This window comes from Pteropus medius, unplaced genomic scaffold, assembly GCF_902729225.1.
Source record: "Pteropus medius unplaced genomic scaffold, Ma_sr-lr_union100, whole genome shotgun sequence".
Taxonomy (NCBI): domain Eukaryota; kingdom Metazoa; phylum Chordata; class Mammalia; order Chiroptera; family Pteropodidae; genus Pteropus; species Pteropus medius.
Window position 1 is genome coordinate 19,589,239 of NW_024354502.1, and position 18,879 is coordinate 19,608,117.

General features: G+C 40.6%; 1 protein-coding gene across 9 annotated transcripts in view; it reads left to right on the forward strand.

Moving 5' to 3' along the window:
- Positions 1-9,533: 9,533 nt before the first annotated feature.
- The window catches only part of UBR5 (ubiquitin protein ligase E3 component n-recognin 5), a 136,364-nt gene continuing 127,018 nt past the window's right edge, over positions 9,534-18,879 (forward strand). For 7 of the 9 annotated variants that reach the window (XM_039853677.1, XM_039853681.1, XM_039853679.1 and 4 more), the window contains exon 1: positions 9,926-10,072. In XM_039853677.1, the coding sequence (XP_039709611.1) occupies positions 10,011-10,072 (62 nt within the window). In that variant the 5' untranslated portion in view covers positions 9,926-10,010. Of the gene's footprint in view, positions 10,073-18,879 lie in introns of all 9 variants that reach the window. The other 2 variants (XM_039853684.1, XM_039853686.1) reach the window with 2 other exon arrangements.

Genomic DNA, 18,879 nt, shown 5'->3' on the forward strand with positions numbered 1-18,879 from the left:
CCTGAAAAGTTGCCCAGAGTTGCACTTTGAGCCTTATTCCTCTCATCTGTAAAGTGGGGGTTTTAATATTGTTATTTTCTTTCCACATACAGCACAGAGGGATTGGAAATGCTTTGAAGGTTGTAGAGCATGAGGAGATGTTGATTTTTGTTTCTTTGTGTGAGTGGTTAGTACACTATGATCCAGTAGACAGAATGTCAGTGGGATACACACTATTACCTCCAGGAGTGACAATAAATTTGAAAATATACACTTCTCAGAAAGTGTATCCATTTGGGGCCAAGGCCATATGGTTATTGAAGCTGTGGACCACTGGAGGGTGAACATCATAGCCTAGCTGCCAAAGTGGAATGCTCAAGCAGTGGAGCGGACAGTAAATCTGTAGATTACTTCTAATAATAGTATCAGGAAACCACTCTCCCATCCAGCTCTTTCCCTGACTTCTAATAAATAGCAAAGTGGGAAATTTGCATTCTCTGATGGGTTTAGCAGCAACAACACTGGGCAGAGAAGCAGAAGCTGGGTTCAAGACCCAATTGTACTTCCTGGCAATATGATCACAGACAAGTCATTTATCATCGCTTAGCTGAAATGAGAGAATAATGAAATCTATTCCACGGGACTGGTAGGAAGCCAAAATAAGTTTGTAAATGTAATGTCATTTTGTAGACTGCACAGCACTAAACAAATGTAAGTATTAGTATTCTTCCCAGACACTGAGGAAGATATAGTAAGATGTCCTTACACATAAATAGCAGAAGCAGAGAAGAAAATAAGCAAAAGGCTTAGATAATTCACAAACTGGAATAAACAACTCCCGAATCATGTGGACTTGGCTAGGCCAGTCCAATATAGGGCGCCAGTGTCAACCTCCGTGGTGGAGAATTTGAGCCTATGGGGTAAACCCAAAGGGGTTATTTCCTCTACAGAAGAGATAAGCGGGAAGAAATCTAATGATTTCCAAGTATACACAGGGCAACTGTGGGAGATGCGGCAAGCAACTGTACCATTTCCACAGAATTTGGGACGTGCAGATGGCCAGGTGAGGATCTATTGAGATGAGTAGGTTGGGAGGTTTTTGTATGAAGGGGCAATGGGGTGGGCCAGAGCCAGTATCAGAGTTGCTCTGACCTGATTATGTACTCAGCCAGACTGCCCCTTCCAGACTTAGCCTGGGTTGCAGACACTGTCATGGAGTTTAATCATATTGAGCAAACGTGAGTTGACCCATAACACTGAAAACTTATCTTTGTGAGACGGAGCTTAAAGGTACCCATGAGATAGGGCTCTTACTTTGGTGGGTGGCTCACTCCAGAACAAAACCATACTTTAATCTCTAAAGTGGTCACTTGGGACAATTCACTACAGCCTTACATTACCTTAAATACAAAACAAATTTGGAGATAGCCATCATTCATCATTCACTTTTTATCTATCTATCCTGTACTGGTGACAGCCATGCACTGGTGGAAAAACCCAGGGCCCCGTGACGTGGTCCTTTCCATAAGGAAGTGCACCAAGAGAAGGAGGACATGAAGCCCATAAATAATGGCAGTGTGAGGCAGGTAGTGAATTGTGGAGTTCAGGGGAGAAAGCAGTTTCACCTGACTGCAGAGATGACAGATAATATCATAGAGAAAGTGGCGTTTGGGTCAGAGACTGAGAACAGCAGCTTTTGGCAGGATGTTTGCAGCAGTGGGTATAGCACGAATCACTGTGTGGAAGTGAGTATTTGATTTTTTATTATCCACGGTTTTTATTGACTGTGTCTTTAATCAAAGTGTAAATAACCTTGTTAAGAATAGTGACTGTGCATTACACTTTTATGACTGTGCAGCTTCCACACGGTGCTCCGTGACCGTCTGGAGTGAAGGGCCCTGGTTCCCAGCTTCTCTTCTGCAATTTCTCCTCAGAGACTTTGCTCTAACAAGACTCTTTCTCTAGGCTTTTATCTGTCATTCTCATGTTCAAATCATCTCCAGCTTGTGAAATCACCTTCCCTTTTTCTCCTGGGGAGAAAGGACCCAACCTCTTCCTCTCCTTAACATCTATTTATAAAGCTAAACCACATAAAAGTGTTGTTTCTGTTGATCCAAATTAGTCAATATTGACTTTTACATGGTTTGACCTAATGGATTCTCTTCTACTGACTTGGCATACACTTGGTCTGTCTTTGTAATATTTCCCATTATTAGAGTTTAAATTATCCTGTTTTTTTCTTTCTTGGCTTTCTCCCTGCTCCCACCCCCATTCCCACCCAATGTAAGCCCTTCGACATATGACAGTAAGAAAGCTACTGTCATATCTTTGCTGCATCCCTTGCTCCTAGCATACTGCTCATGGTAGGTGCTCAGTATTTGTTTCATGAATGAATAAATGCTTTGCCTCTCTGGTTCTATCCAGGGTTTGGGCACCAAAAAATTAATTAATTAATTAATTTAAAAATAAATAAATAAAAACTATGCCCCAAGTCTGGGCATTAATCGATTTTATCTAATTGTGGGATTGTGTGAGTCTTTCTGGGTCTTGCTTATCTCAGCTCTAAAAGCCAGGTTGTGGGGTACACTAGGTCAGTGGTTCCCATACTTGGCGGCTCACCAGAGTCACCTTAGAGGAGCATTTAAGATACAGATTCCAAGGCCCACTCCAGATCAATGATATCACAGTGCAGGGAGGGCCCAGAATCTGTAGACATCTTCGTCTCCCAAGATGACTCTTAGGTAGCCACTGAAACAGCCGTCAACCTGCAGCTGGGACCCTCCGGACTCTGCCAAGTCAGTCACCGGGACAGGGCCGCATCTTTCTTGCTCTCTGCCAGGTTCCCAGTACGTGGCATGATGCCTGGCACGTGGTGAACAGCAGCGAACAGTTATTGGATGTATGTCGAAGGGCTTGTCTATTTCTGAGGGGCATCTTAAGAGGAAAGAAGTATTACACAGATTGACCTTGAGAGTTTTCTAGGGTCCCCCTGGACTCCCCAACTGGAGATGTATATTTGCGATAGGGTGTAACAAGCGATGTGTCACTGGGCAGTTTAGCCTCCCTGAGCCTCAGATTCTTCTGTGAAATGAGGTCATTGGATTAAATGACCTCTAGGGTCTTATCAGACTTGATGTTGCTTTCCATAATGACTCCTCTACTTACTAACTGTGTGATTTTGGACAAGTGACTTACGACTTGTTAATCTATAACTCCATTCTCTCACCCCTTGCCACTAGATTGTAAGCCCCATGAAGGCAGAGACCTTGCCTATCCTATGGTGTCTATCTGCAATACTTAGTGGTTGGCATATGGTACTCACTTAAATCATTCTTTAGATAAGTGACAGAGATATTTTAAAAAACGTGTTGAGAAGGTAGAAGCTAGCTTAGTTAATGAAATATTATGAACTCACTGAACTCACTGCACTGCTAGTGGGAGGTTAAAGTCATACACTACTTTTCTTTCCTTTCTTTTGGATAATAAATTTATTAAGATATAATTAACCTTATTAAACTGTATAATTAATTCAGTGGGTTTTTATATGGTCACCAAGTTGTGCAACCATCACTACTATGTAATTCCAGAACATTTTCATCATCCCCCCAAAATCCCATGCCTGTTAGCAGTCTTTTCCCATTTCCTTTTCCTCCAAGCCCCTTGCAACTAATGAATCCACTTTCTGTCTTTATGAATTTGCCTATTCTGGACACATCGTACAAATGAAAATATACAACATTTGGCTTCTTGTGTCTGCATCTTTCACTTATCATAATGTTTTAAAGTTTACTCATGCTGTAGCATGTATCAGTACTTCATTCTTTTTTATGGCAAATGATATTCCATTGTATGGATATACCACTTGTAATTTATCCATTCATTAATTGATAGACATTTGAGTTGTTTCCACTTTTTCTCTTTTATGAATAATGGTACTACGAACATTTGTGTATAAGTTTTCATGGGGACATAAGTTTTCAATTCTCTTGAGTATGTACTTTGGAATGGTCTTATGGTAACTCTGTGTTTGACTTTTTAAGAAATTGTTGAAACTGTAAAACTTTTTCGAAATGACTGCCCCAGTTTACAATTCCATCAACATATGAGGGTTTCAATTTCCACAACCTCTGCAACATTTGTTATTATCTGTCCTTTTTATTTTCACCATGCTAGTAGATGAGAAGTAATATCTCATTATAGGTATGATTGCATTTCTCTAATATCTAATGATGTTGAGCATCTTTTCACGTGCTTATTGGTCATTTGCATATATCCTTTGGAGAAATGCCCTTTAAATCCTTTGCCCATCTTTCCAAAGTGGTTGTATCAGTTTAAGCTCTCGCCAGTTGTAAATAAGAGTTATTGTTTCACACCCTCACCAATGCTTTTAATTGTCAGTCTGTTTGATTATAGCCTTTCTGTGGGATTTGTAGTAGTATCTCAATGTGGCTTTAATTTGTTTTTCTGGTGAGACTGAGGTTGAGCGCCTTTTATACGTTTATTAGTCATTTGTGTATTGTGTATTTCTTTGGTGGAGTGCTTATTCTAATCAGTTGCCCATTTAAAAATTTTTGGTTTTCTTTTTCTTTAATATATAATTTCAAAGAATTTAAAAATAAATTCTGGATGTGAGTCCTCCATCAGTAATATGCATCGCAAATATCTTCTTCCATTCTGTGGCTCATTTTTTTTCAAATTCTTAATTTCTTTTTGATGAAAAGAAATTCTTATTTATAATATAATCTAACATAATGATATTTTTTTCTTTATGATTAGAGCTTTTACAATCAGTTTAGGGAGTTTTCCTCAATTCTAATACCACACAGATATCCTCTTATAATAGCTTCTTAGAGATTTTTATCATTTGCCTTTTACATTTGGATCTAAAATCCACCTGGATCTTTGTGTATGATGTGGGTAGGGGTTACGTTTAATTTTTTAAAATAATGATATCCAATCGTCCTAGCACTTAATTGCAAACACCTTCTTTCCCAAACTTCCCTGAAGTGCCTCTGTTGTCATAGTTGTATGTTCATTAACCTTTGGTCTATGTCTGAGCTCTTTATTCCATTTCATCGATCTCTTTGTCTCTCATTTCTATATAAGGTTGAAAAACAATCTGCGAAGTTTCACCGGGGAGGAGAAGTGTTGGAATTTTGATTGAGATTGCACTAGGGAGGCTTGACAACTTCACAATATTAAGTGTATTAGCTCATGAACACAGACTAGTCCTCCATTTATTTAGATCATCTTTAATTTCTCTCAAAAATGTTTTAGAGTTCTCTCTGTAGAGGTTTTACACATCTGTTATTGAATTTGTTCTTAGATATTAGATATTTAATAGTTTTGATATTATTTAAATAGTATTTTAAAAACTTTATTTTCTAATTCTTTTTTTTGTATATAAAACAATTGATTTTGTTAGACATTATACTTATTTCTACTATTTTGCTAAAGTTGCTTATTAATTTAATTTATATTAATTCTAATTTATATTAAAATATGTCCTATGGAAATGTTTTGATATCTTCCTTTCTAAAACATACATATTTTTTGAGGTATAAACAGTTTTTGTTGGGCTTAGATTAGGAGTCTATGAGTCCTGAGGACGCATGTTTATTTGTTGGTTTTCTTCCCTATGTTCTTTTTGGCTTGAGCTTCTTCCTGTAGTGAATCTTGGCCTCACCCTACCTCTTTTTCTCCAGGGTGGCTGTCACCACTTGGTACTTCCAGCCAACCTCATTAAGTCAGGTGCCTCAGGTAGGCAAACTTATGTATGTGCTTCAGACACAGAAATTTGAGCAGAAATGATCATCTGCTTTTTCTTGACAAACATCTCAGGAAAGTTACAATTCTTTCTCTTTTCTGATGGTACAAGCGGGGTCCCTACTACAATGTTGAAAGGCAGTGGTGAGAACAGACATCCTTGTTTCCAATCTTAGGGGCAAAGCTTTTAACATTTCGCCATTATAAAAGATGTTTCCTGTAAGTTTTTTTAGAAGTATCCTTTTCAAACTAAAGAAGTCTTCTATTTATAGTTTGCTAAGGAACTTTCTTCATGAATGGTTATAGAATTTTACATCCTTTTTCTTATTCTACTGAAGTGATTTATTGAGTTTTCTTCTTTATTCTGTTAATATGATGAATTACATTTGCTGATTTTCATGTCAAATAATTGCACTTGTTCATAATCTGCTACCCTTTTGAATTTATTTTGCCAATATTTGTTTAAGATTTTTAAAACTAGACTTTATGTTTTAGAGTAGTTTTAGGTTCACAGAAAAATTGAGAAGGTACAGCAATTTCCGGTGTACTCTTGCCTCCACACATGCATAGTCTTGTCCATTATCAACATCCCCACCAGAGTGGTCCACTTGTTACAATTGATGAAGCTACATTGAAATGTCATTAACATCCAGAGTCCATAGTTTACATTGGGGTTCCCTCTTGGTGTTGTACATTCTGTGAGTTTGGACAAATGTATAATGACACGTATCCACCATTACAATATCATACAGAGTAGTTTTACTGCCCTAATAATCCTCTGTGCTCTGCCTATTCATCGCTCTCTCTCTTCACTGACCTCTGGCAAATAGTGAATTTTTTACTGTCTCCATAGGTTTGTCTTTTCCAGAATGTCATATAGTTGGAATCAGAGTAAATAACCTTTTAGATTTGCTTCTTTCATTTGGTAATATGCCTTTAAAGTTCCTCCATATCTTTTCGTGCTTCATAACTCATTTTTTTAAGCACTGAATAATATTCCATTATCTGGATATACCACAGTTTATTTATACACTCACCTACTATAGGACATCTTGGTTGCTTCCAAGTTTTGGCAATTATGAATAAAGCTGCTATAAAAATCTGGGTGCAAGTTTTTGTCTGGAAGTAAGTTTTCAAATTCTTTGGATAATACCAAAGTGTGTGATTGCTAGATCATAGGTTACGAGTACCTTTAGTTTTGTAAGAAACCATCAAACTGTCATTAGTATTCACCACTGCATTGGGGGACCTTGGACATCAATCCTTGTTGTTTTAGCCTGGAGTGCTTGTCAGAAGAACTGTTCAGTCTCTTGGCTTTTTACTCTGTCTTTCTGGAATTGGCATTCATCCCAGAGGAAAAAGTGGTTCCAAACACAGGACTCACATCCCTTGGATCTAGTTTGGTAATTCATCATTATTTTGTTAACTCTCTTGTGCCTTTATACAGATTTAAAGAAATATTTTGGCCAACTTTTCTAGTTGTCCTCAAAGACAGAATTAGTCCAAATTATTAGAAAAGCTTTTCCCACCTCCTTTTCTAGGCTTGTATTGCACTTTGACTCTTCAAAAAGCTTCTGCTTGAACTCCGCTTATCTCTATTCCCTCCCTATTTGCATTCCCTCCCCGATCCATGCAACGGGCTTGCATAATTCCATGCCCTTATTCTTTTTTCCCCTGTTCAAAGTGTGACCCACCAACGTGTTGGGGCCTGGGAGAGGAAAATTCTCCCTAACATTTCAGCCTGGGACAATAAAAAAGTAGCTATGTCAAGATGGTTGTCAAAGACCAAGTGGGCTGTTTGAATGGGCTGCCTAGAGGGAGAAGAGAGACTTTCGACCAGGAAAGAAAATCTCTGTTCTAGGAAACTTAGAGTGAATCAAGTTGGAAGCAGAGTGGAAGCACAATGAAGAGATGAAGAAAGACAGATTTGGAAGAAAGAGTAATGAAGTAAAGTACGCATATGGTGTGAAGTTTGTTCAGGGGCAAGTCTAAAATTACTAGGTTTAAGCTGGATATTCTATTTGGCCCGAATATTCTTGAAAGCTTGGCTTAAATGAGACTTCTTAATTCTCTTGGCTGCAATCACTTCCTCCTTTTTTCCATAGCACTCTTCTTGCATTTATCATATCACATTTTTCCTATTGGCTTTGAAAATAGTCTGTTCCTTCTAAATTATTAACTAGATGGCAGCTGTGGTATAGTGGAAAGAGCAATGGAATCAAAGTTAAATGACCCTGAGTTTAAGTCTCAGCTTCAGCACTTATCTACGGTGTTTGAGCCTCAGTGTCTTCATCTATATAACCGAGACAATATTATTTAACCCACTGTGTGATCTGAGTATTAAAAGATATTAGTAAATAAAGTGGTACATATGAATGTGTGAGAAATAAAAGCTTCCTCTTGCCCTAGGTGCTTGACATACATTATTTTACTTAGATCTCACAACCCTGTATAGATCTATTATTTGGAATACAAATTAGAAAAAAAAGACACTCTAATAAGTTAAATAATTAATCAATATAACATAGTTAAATAGCAGAAACAGGACACAAATCCAGGTCTATCTGGATCTAAAATTACCCATGTTCATTGGTCTATCCTGCTTCCCTAAGACTCACACAGACTTCTTATGAACAGTGGACTTGAAATCCCTTTTTAGTCTAAACTAACCTGGGCCAGTTTTGGAGCTAGTGACCTAAGAAAGTGTTCCATTACCCGTCTCGAGGAGTACCAACTCTATCCTGATTTATAAATGTTTTCATGTATTTTGCTCAAAAGAACTTGCTAAGCAAGTGTATATAATGCATTAACAGAAAAAGTGTTATTTTACATGAAGAACGTTTCACAAGATCCTTGATTTAACGAACATCCACACAGACTGGAAAAGAGGCTTCATGTTTTCACTTTCTGCCTTGAAAGAGGTACCTGATGTTTTGAAGGGGACATAGAAGCCTTTGAGAAGAAAGCTATGAACTGGCTCCCTAGAAAAAAACGCAGCTAAACCCATTCAAGAATTTGTCGTTATGATCCCATTGATCGTAAATCCAAGAACGCCTTTGTAGAAGAGATGGATCACCTTCCATTTAAAAGTCGTAAAAAATCGTGAATCATTTAAATAAGGAAACTAGTGGAAATTTCCACATTTTGTCTTTGTGCGGCTACGTGGTGGTGGTACTGAGAAAACTGGAGAGACTACGGTGATAAAAGAAGTTGCTGCAAAGTCAGCTCTAAGATCCTACGATAGGACCTTGTGGAAAGGTTCTTACATAACTATCTTCTCCAATAAAAGGGTGTGCATTTCTTGTCCCTTAACTGATTTTACACTTCCACTTTAAATATAACTGCGGAGGAAGGACGAAAAACAACAAAAAACCCCCAAGGCTTTGCAAAATAATTAGGGCTGCCCCAGGGAAATCAAGGCGAGACAACGGAGGAGCCCCGCTTCCCTCCCACCTCCCCGGGGACACACACTCAGGGTCCTGCCGGACTCCCTCCCGCGCGGGCGGACGCACCCCTCCACCTCCCCCTTCCCTAACACGTGCTCTACGAACACTCACTCGGGAGCTATCCCACCCTCCCGAGGGCCCGAACGGACCAATCGGCACGCGCCTTACAGCGCCGTGGCCCGACAACGTTGAGCCGCCCAATTGAAAGGGCCTCGCCGCCCGTTTCCCGGAGCCCCGCCCCCTCGCAGCCGTGCCCCCGCCCGCCGGTCTCCGCCCTCCTCCCCCCGTTCGCCCCTCCCCCGCCGCTCCGGAGCGGAGCCTGCGAGACGGAGAAACTGGGGCAGAAGTGAAGATGGCGGCGGCGGCGCTGGCGACGGCGGCAGCTTCTCGCCAGTGACGCGCGGTGCGGGCTCATCTCCCTCCCCACCTCCCTAGTCCGGACCCCGTCTGCCGCCGGGACCACACCGTCCCCGCAGTCCGCCCCTCTCCACTCTCGCCAGTCGCCCCCTCTCCCGACGCTTGGCGCTGCCGGCGGTGGCGGCGCGCCCCAGGTCCCGGCCGTCGGCCTCGCAGACCTGCGCGCTGTCGCCGGGGGAGCGGGTGGCGTGTTGATCCGCTCTGCCGCCTGCCCCGCCGGGCCGCCGGGCCGTGGACACACGCCCGGCAGGGAGGCGGCGGCGGCCCCTGCGCTTTTGCTTCCCTCCATTTGGGGACTGGGAGGCGGCGGCAGTGGGCTTTGGGGAGGGGAAGTGGGTTCGCAAGGGGGCGGGCGAGAGCGGGAGGGGGCCGTCCTCGGGAGGAGGACGAGAAGGAAGCACCATGACGTCCATCCATTTCGTGGTTCACCCGCTGCCGGGCACCGAGGACCAGCTCAATGACAGGTAATAGGGCCGGCGGACGGGGGGAGGGGCGCCTCCCCGCCCTTCCCTCCCCCACGGGGCCGCGCCGGGGCGGGCTCCAGTATTTATGTGCCGGCCGGCGGGCGTGGGGGGGTCCTCACTGCCCCCGACTAGGCTCTTTCCGGGGCAAACTTCTGGTCCCGGGGGCCGGGGGGGGGAGTGCGGTGTAGACGGGAAAGCGCGCTGCACCCCCCACCCCCCGCAGAAGACGCGCTGAACTCCACGGAGATGGTGGGGTTCCGGCTACGGGCGCGGGGGGGCAGGCTGTAATTACCGCTCGGCCTAGGCCCGAGGAATCCATATTACTCAAAGTTGAATTGAGACAGACAATGCGGATGGGGGATGGTGGAGGTAAAAAGGGAGGGAAGAAGAGAAGCGGGGCGAGAGGCCCCGGGGTAGGCTGGGCTCGGCCGGGCCTGGGAGGTTGTCGGTGGGTGGTTTGGACCTGCCAAGCCTGGAGATCGGGGAGGGATGAGAGGGCTGATTCCAGCAGATCACGGTGGGAGGCGGGGAAGAGCGCCATGATTATTGTTATTATTATTAAATTTGAGCCCCTGCAGTGAGGTTTGCCTGCCCGGGGCGGGGATGAATTCAGGCGGGGGTGGGGTAGTGGATTGGATTCCCTTTGCTCTCCTCCCGAAACCGTGCTGGCTGATCATCTCCCGGCCCCTACAGTGCGAGCTTTTTTGTTTCCTTTTTTATTCTAATGATAGTGTTTTCCTGAGTTGTAATTTGACAGCTGAAAACCGTGCGTAGAGTCCAAGGAAAACTTACGTTAGCAGTTCGCAATGCTGCTTTTCTTTACACGCTGTAAATTTTTGGGATGGGTTTACTATGGGCGGAGGAAGAATGATGATTTTTTTTTTTCGTTTGTTTTTTTATAAGAAGGCTGTTTTGGTCGTGGATTCCTTCCCTTCCTCTTCCACGGTTCCCTGCCAGTTTAGGATATTGAATTGCAGGGCCACATGCTCTCAGGGAACTGAGATAAAGCCGGAAAAGTTCCTTCACTGTTGCAAAACAGACTCCGAGGAGGTTGAGAGGCCTTTATTAAAGCAAGTCTTAGAATCTAGGACTCGGATCTAATAATGGGATAAATATTTACGGGGTCAGAAAGTGGGACATTTTAAGCCTCCTTCTCCCCTGATGCTTTCGCTTCTCTCTTTCATTTGACTATATAGGAGGCCATCTGGACTGACGTTTTGAAGTTAGATATAATTTTTGCCAAGTGACCGGTGACATAGGTTGCATGACGCCCTGTTTGTCGTGCGCTTCCCGGAGAAAGAGGCCTAAATTGCTGCTAAGATACTGGCCTTGGTCTCTCTGTCTGCCTCAGGTGGGGCGGACAGTTTTTCAATCCTAAAGCTGCCGACTTAGTTTCTGGCGCTGGCTTGGGATTTCTCTGATCTTTGCTGTAGCCATGTTGTATTTAACATGCTTATAAAACTTTTGGAATACCTTCTGAAAATATTAACTACATGGAGTTGCCACATAGTATTTTTAAATAAAGAAGTTTTAAGTCACTTATTTTAACATTTTGTTAAATGATCTTTAATTTTATTTCGTTAGCAATAGAGATCATTTTTAAGATTTTAACAAGATTTTTTTTGGGGTTAATTTTAGAATCAGGCTAGTAGTGGGGCTAGCTCTACTGTCATTCATAGAACCAAGTTAGTAGTGCCTGTAGTGTAAATTACCTTGTAACTTAGAAAATTGCACCAGGGAGGAGAGAATAAGGTGTTTTTTTCTTTATATCAATGGCTATGCGTGCCAAAACCTTTTGTTGCAGTGGTGTTGGGCACTTTGATTCATTTTTGAGCATGCTTTTGCTTCACCTAGTCTGAGAAATTTACAAGTAATGTATCTTTTTAAAGCAACCTTTTCTTTTTCATTCCTGGTATAAATAAGTAATCAGCTTTGTTTTTGATTCTTGTGTCAGTATACAATATTGAGACTAGGTAGTCTTTTAGTTTCATGAAATAAAAGACAGGTGGATTTGATTCAGATCATGAAATATGTGCATCAAGGGGACGGATTTTTTGAAACAACAGGAAAGTGCTGTAGGTAAAATTTTAGGGACCTGTAGTTATATCTAGGAGCAGTAAAAATGGTCTGTTGAGATTTGAGAAAGTCCTGCACTCTAAGTTTTGAAGTACAGTAGTTGACTTGTGGTGGAGCTGTTCTGTTTGTGACTCCCCTTCAAAAGGAAGGAGCCTCTTTGCAAACGTAGTTGCAAAGTAATAGGATCAGTCTGTTGCTGCATTGCTTGAGAAAAATCTGTTTCCAAAAGATATTCGTTTTCTGGAATCTTAACTAGAACAAGAAACCCAGAATATTTTCATCTTCACATGAGAACTTTACCAAGATTTAGTAAGTTCTGATAAAAGTGTGCTACTATAGCTTGATTTATATATGAGAAATGTGCCTGTGACAGTCACAAAGGAAATGATAAATGATAGTTTTGAGTGAAAAAAGGTATAAATAGATAAACTTTATTCTGTACCCAAAACAGTAAGATCAGACAGGCAGTGCGGTACAGCAAATAAATTGCTCAGTTAAAGAAAACTTAAGCTACTCAGAACATCAGTGTTTTCTTCAAATATGTGTTCTTTCAGTACATCCTGTTAAAAATCAAATATTTTGTTCAGTGTAATCTTGTGACTTGTCTCACATCTCAAATGAACTCAGCATTAAAAAAGTTGTATCTGATTTTTTTTACTTTGTGTTTTCAAACTTGCTAATTCTGTGGTAGTCTGTGTATATTTTTGTATGTTAAAGTAATTATTGGCTCTGGGAGACCAAATAATGAATGCAGTTGATGAATATAGGTGGGGATTGCTAGGGCAGAGAAGAGGAATTCAGAGAGCCTAGGATCTTGGTTGTGGTTTCCCAGAAATTACAAGGTCCCTGGCAGTGGTGAGCTGCTGGCCCTCTACAAACATTCATTGTGTTGAATTGAAACTATTCCATACTCAGATACCTTTGTGACATTTTGATTTTCTTTCTAGTAAATTTCTTGAGTTATTGCTATGTTCCTACTTAAAATATTGTCTCAGAGAAATGGGAAATCAGTGCCAAGAACATGGTTGTGCGTGTTGAGTTTGAGGGGAGAGCTGGAAGTGCCTGCTCACTGGGACCTGGAAAGTGCCCGCTCACTGGGACCTGGAAAGTGCCCAAGAAGTCACGCAGACCAGTCTTTTCACTGATGAGTTGAGGAAACAGGCCTAGGAGATTTACGGCATTTATCCAGAGGTACACAGTGAGCTACTGACAGATGAGGTCTCTGTGACGAGTCTTCTTTTTATTTCTAAGTCCAGGGCTCCTCCCACTGTTTCATGTGGTCCATATTCTGGGATATTTTGCTTTCTGAGGCATCCCAGTCTTAGAGCAGCCACTTGTCTTAGAGTTTGGTTTCCCCTCCCCCTCAACTCCTCCCTCCAGGGATCCAAACTGACTTTTGCCCTTTGTCAGCTTGCTCACTCTCTCAACCCTTTCCTAGTATTAGGTTAGGAGAGACCTTTTAAAGAGATGTGGGTTTGGCATTACTTGTCACTGTCCTGAATTACTCCTTAGGATGCAGGTTGGTCACAGTAGAAACCAGTTCTCATTTTTCTTTCTATATGTGGAATTTTCCTGTGAGCTTTGTTTTCTGGCGTTGTCATGTGTTGTGCAATTATAAATAGTTTTAGTTGAGATTGTCATAGCAAAAGGGCTTTTCTCTAAGGAGATTCCCCATAAGGTGATGTAGGGCTACTAGGTAAGATAGTATAGACAGGAGTTTGAAGTTTGGAATTCCTAAATCTGGGTTTGTCTCAGCCCTGCTATTTATTAACTATGTGATGGCAAGTCTTTTAAACACTTAGACCCTCACTCCCTGTCTCTCCTTCCAACCTCCCACGCCTCACACACACCACACAGTCTCTGAATCAGGCAGAATACCCACCTCAAGGTCCGTGAGGAACTGCTGAGATAGTGAATATAAAAACACAAATATTATAATGTAGGTTCTGTGGAAAATATTATGAAGAAATGGTTACTTTTAACTGCTTTTAGTTGTAGTCTGGTCTCCAAATAAAAAAAGCAGGACCTCTCAAGAACTTGCCCTAGAATATCGTTAGTACTGAGTACAGAATCCAGACTCTTAGTCTTAGATTTTCAACTGGGTGTGATTTTTGCCCCCTCCCCCACCTCCAGGGGATATTTGGCAGTGTTTGGGGGCCATTTTTGATTGTCACAGCTGGAGCTTTGCTACTTGCCTGTTTTGGGTAGAGGCCAGAGATGCCGCTAAACATCTACAGAGGACAGCCCCTCTGCCACAAAGAATATCTTATCCAAAATGTCAGTTATGCTCTGGTTGAGAAACTGTCTAAGATGGTCTTAAATGTGTATAGTAGTACAACTAAATGGAAGTGATTTTTATGAAGAAAAATCCAAGCAATATAAGTCTCTAACATGACTATTTAAATGGAAATTAATTAAAATGAACTAAAAGTTAAAATTTCCTCAGTACTGCTAGCCACATTTCAAGTGCTCTGTAGCCACCTGGAGCTAGTGGCCACCATCTTGGACAGTGCAGATACAGAACAGTGCCTTCATCACTGAAAGTCCTGTTGGACAGCATTGACATAGAAAGTGTGGTTTTTTTGCACAAGGCATGACATTTAGTAAGTGCTCCTTATTTTTATTTGGAACTGTTGGGTTGTAAAGACTCAGGTGTACCCTCTCAGTAGGAGCCATAGATTTCATGGAGCTTGAATAAAGGTTGTGGTGGGTAGTCGAAAGCAGCCTAAAATTTCAGTGTGCTACACCAAAACACACAAGTATTAGTCTATGTGGGATAGGGCATCAATCACATTGCCAAACCAGTGGGCAATCTCACACTATTTGATTACTGAGATCGGTACCTAGAAATAATAACAGAGCAACTGTTCTGGGAAAGGACAGATGAGCTTAATTAAAATGATTAAATGAAGTTGATGAAGGAAAGTGAGATTAAAGACAGCGTATGAAATGGCCAAACAAAATATTGAAAATCTGAAGGGCAGATCAATTTTATAAATCAAGATCAGGCTTTGGAGTGAATTTCCTTCACACTTGTGAAGGAAATTATTGTACACAGGCGTACACCTAGGAATAATAGGACGAACTTAAGAAAGGTCAGAAGTTTTTCCTAACAATTAGATTGTTTAGGAAATAGTCTCTAAAGGAAAGTGTAATCACTGGAGACTGGGTCAAATTACACTTCAGTAAACCTTACAGGGTAAATTGAAGGGAGCAATTTTATGTTGCAGGAGGATGTACTTAAGTCTTTCCCTGGTTTTTATCATGCCTACTTCTGCTTAAACTCCAATTACAGTCTGTTCTTGTCATTTTGATACCTTGGCATTCTGAACAAATGAAAACAGCCTTCTCTCCTGGCTCACTGTAATTATGAACTTGTTGACTTGTTTTTATAATTGATTTTTAAGTTTTCCTTTGAAAATTATTTTTAAGCTTTTTATTATGGAAAATTTTAAGCACATACAAAAGTATAGAGAATGATATAATGACCATCTGCGTACAACAGTTCTCACGCCATCTCAACAGTTATAAACTCATGGCCAGTCTGGTTTCAAGTCTTTTCCCCATTTATTCTCTTCCATCAGATCATTTAATTGGTACACCTTCAAGATGTATCTCAAAGATGAAAACTTAAAAAAATACTTACTTTAATATCAAAATTCAATTTATTTAGATTATCCTATTGTCACACAAATGCTTAGTTTTGATTGGCAATTTCGATAATTTTATCTGATAAAACTAATTAGGCTCTAATATGTTACAAAATTTGACATTCTTAAGAATAAGAAAATTTGGACTGTAGACTTAGAAGGAGGGGCAGATCACACTGGAAATCATAAGGTTCCTTACAGCTTTGTGCTGTCACTTCTCAACCTCTAGTGTGATAGGAGTTTGTCATCAGTCACTTGTAATGATTGTGCAATGATGGTAAGATGGGATTCTTGAAATCACGTTATTTTCTGTGGAGCACATTGAGGAATAAGATTGCCAGTGAAAAGTTTGCAGCATTCTTCCAAGTTAGAGGTGAGACTGTTAGTAAATTGAATTTGGCTGTTAGAAATTATTCTCTAATGAGATTATATTTTATATTTTTTTCTGGATAGAGTCAGTGCAGTGGTAATAAAACCTTTCAAAACGAGAAATGTAAATTCATGGACAACTATGCTTTGTGATATTCTCATTTTTTGTCGGCATATTTAGTAAAGTGTTAAAAAAAATCAGTGTTGTTTCTAGGATTCATGTTTTTATTTAAGACGCAATCTGTCTTACATAGCAAAAGTAGTGATATTTGTTCAGTTTCTGATGGGATGGTATCATTCACCTTAATAAAATGTTTTCAACTTTCTCTACTCTTGTTTTGTAAATCAGTTTTATTGAAGTATCACTTGCAGACAATAAAATTTACCCATTTTAAGTGTACAATTTGATGAGTCTTGACAAATGCATACAAACTTGTGTACCCACAACCAGTCAAGTTATAGGACATTTTCATTACCCCAAAAGTATTTATTTTTGTGTGATAGCCCACTTGCTGTGATGTGAGAAGCGGAGGATGATGGGTTTTGTAAGCCTTAAGAAAAAGCCAAATTTGAGATTAGGAAGTTAATTTGATATAGAAAATAAAAAAAAGCAGACAATATGGTAGAGTTATTTTAATGTCTAAATGTTGAAAACAGGGCTTTACATGAAAGGCTTTGTGGGCGAGGGGTATTGGGTTTGTGCAGTTAATCATCTGTTTTCTTATATTGTAGGAGTGGCTTTGATTCCTGTCCAAAAGTAATTTGAACTACTAGTCCAGCTATTGCTCTGTGTCATCATGTGCATATAGAAACCCTACTTTCTCTTTAAAGGAAGCACCAATCAAATGATTTTTCTTAAATTGCATGTAAACCTAGTTTAAACATTCATTCTTAGAATGCTTAGATTTCTAGTAGTGTTTAAACTGAAGTCTTCATATCGTAGAAACCCCTTGATGTTTTCCTTAAGTGATTGCTGCGTTTTTCTGCTTATCAGGTGTTGTGATTATTCTCTCTAGAGAATAATGACGTGGGGGAAGTACTTGCTATGGACAGTGTGACCTTTTGTTTCTGTGGTGGTTCTTTGGGGAGATATAGGAACTACTTTTTCTTTGCCTCCTGCAGTTGGCAGCAGGGATGAATACAAATTGCTGCCACAGATTCCTACTGATTCCCTGTTAGGTCACTGCCGTGGGAGTACAGAACCAGGGAGGGGTGCCTTCTGTAGGGGAGATTGGCAGCCCATGGTCTGCATGTCAGAGATGACATGTGGGCTGATTTTGTTGGCAGCTGCTCATCTTTCTGCCACTTCTGAGATCAGAGAGCTACTGAAAAATACATACGACACCCACATCCAGAGACAGAATCAGTATGCGGTTAGCAGCCAGCCCATGCCATACCAGAAAATTTCTGGTTTCACAAAACTGTTGAGTGGCGAGGACTCTAGGGAGATTTGGTCTTTTGCTTTTCTTCTCTAGGGCCTCTTGACTCCTCAGAAGACTTTGGAAATGTAAAAAGCCTTTGCAGTTGACATGAAGATTCAGTCTTTCTTTGGTTAATTCTAGGATATTCTTGAGGGGTGATAGCATTTGTTTTTGGGTATGATATGTTTAAATGATTATTTTTTTTGAATGGAAAGTTTTTCTGACAATGGTGTTGAAGTTTTATAAATAACATAATCTAACCCAATTGTAGTAAGAACATTTATTGTGGTGGGTTTTTCTGATCAAGAGGTTTTTTGATTTAAAGCAGCGCTTCTCATGGTGACCAGATGGACCACCATCATCAGGAGCACACAGACTTGACCATTGTACAATATAAAAGACACTTACCCACATTTGTCCTAAAATGAATAGATGACAGCAAATAGGACCAAGCTTGCCAGTTCCTCACTGACCACAGTTCTCCTTTCCCCCTTAAATGACAGGTCCTATAGATATCTGAGAAAAGAGCATTTTCCTGACCTTTGAGGCTAATTTGTTTTTGTTTGCTTTTTTGTTTTTATACATGAAATTTTAAATATTTGAGTTGAATTACATAAATATTAGGTCCTCTCTAGAACAGTGCTCATAGGGTTACAGTCTAGTTGGTGGAGGAGCGAAGCTGATCCACTGACCAGTAGCAAACTGTGTAAGACTGGTTGAAGAGTTTGGCTCGTGTAAATATTTGCCCTGTGTTGCCTGCACACAGTTTGAGAACCGTGTTAGATTAGTTTTCCTTGATCGGTAAATGTTTGTGTGCTTCTCAAACACTGTGCTAGGCCAGGGGTGCTGCTGTGTTTTACTTGCCGCACCAACCCTTCCTGGAACTTTGGGTTGAGAAGTAGTTGGAACCTTTTCTGGCTCGTTGGGAAAGTTGGGAGAAGAGCAAGGTGGTAAGATTAGTGGGCGTAGGGTGTGGCATCAGGTGCGTGTACCCTGTATTTTTTTTTTTTTTTTTTACTTTTTCAAAACAATTATAGACTCATAAGAAGTTAAAAAATAATGCAGAAGAGAGTCCCCTGTATTTATAACCCATCTTCCTCCCAATGGTTAACATTTTGATTGTGTCAAATACTTTGTACATCCGTGGCAAAATACAGAGATAGAAAGGAGCATTTTCTTCATATGCATTTTTGAAAATTATTTCCCTGCTAACATAGAAGACACAGATTTAAAGAGAACTTGGTATTCGTAGATGATTTTAAATTGACGAAATATTTCAATACTAGGCAGT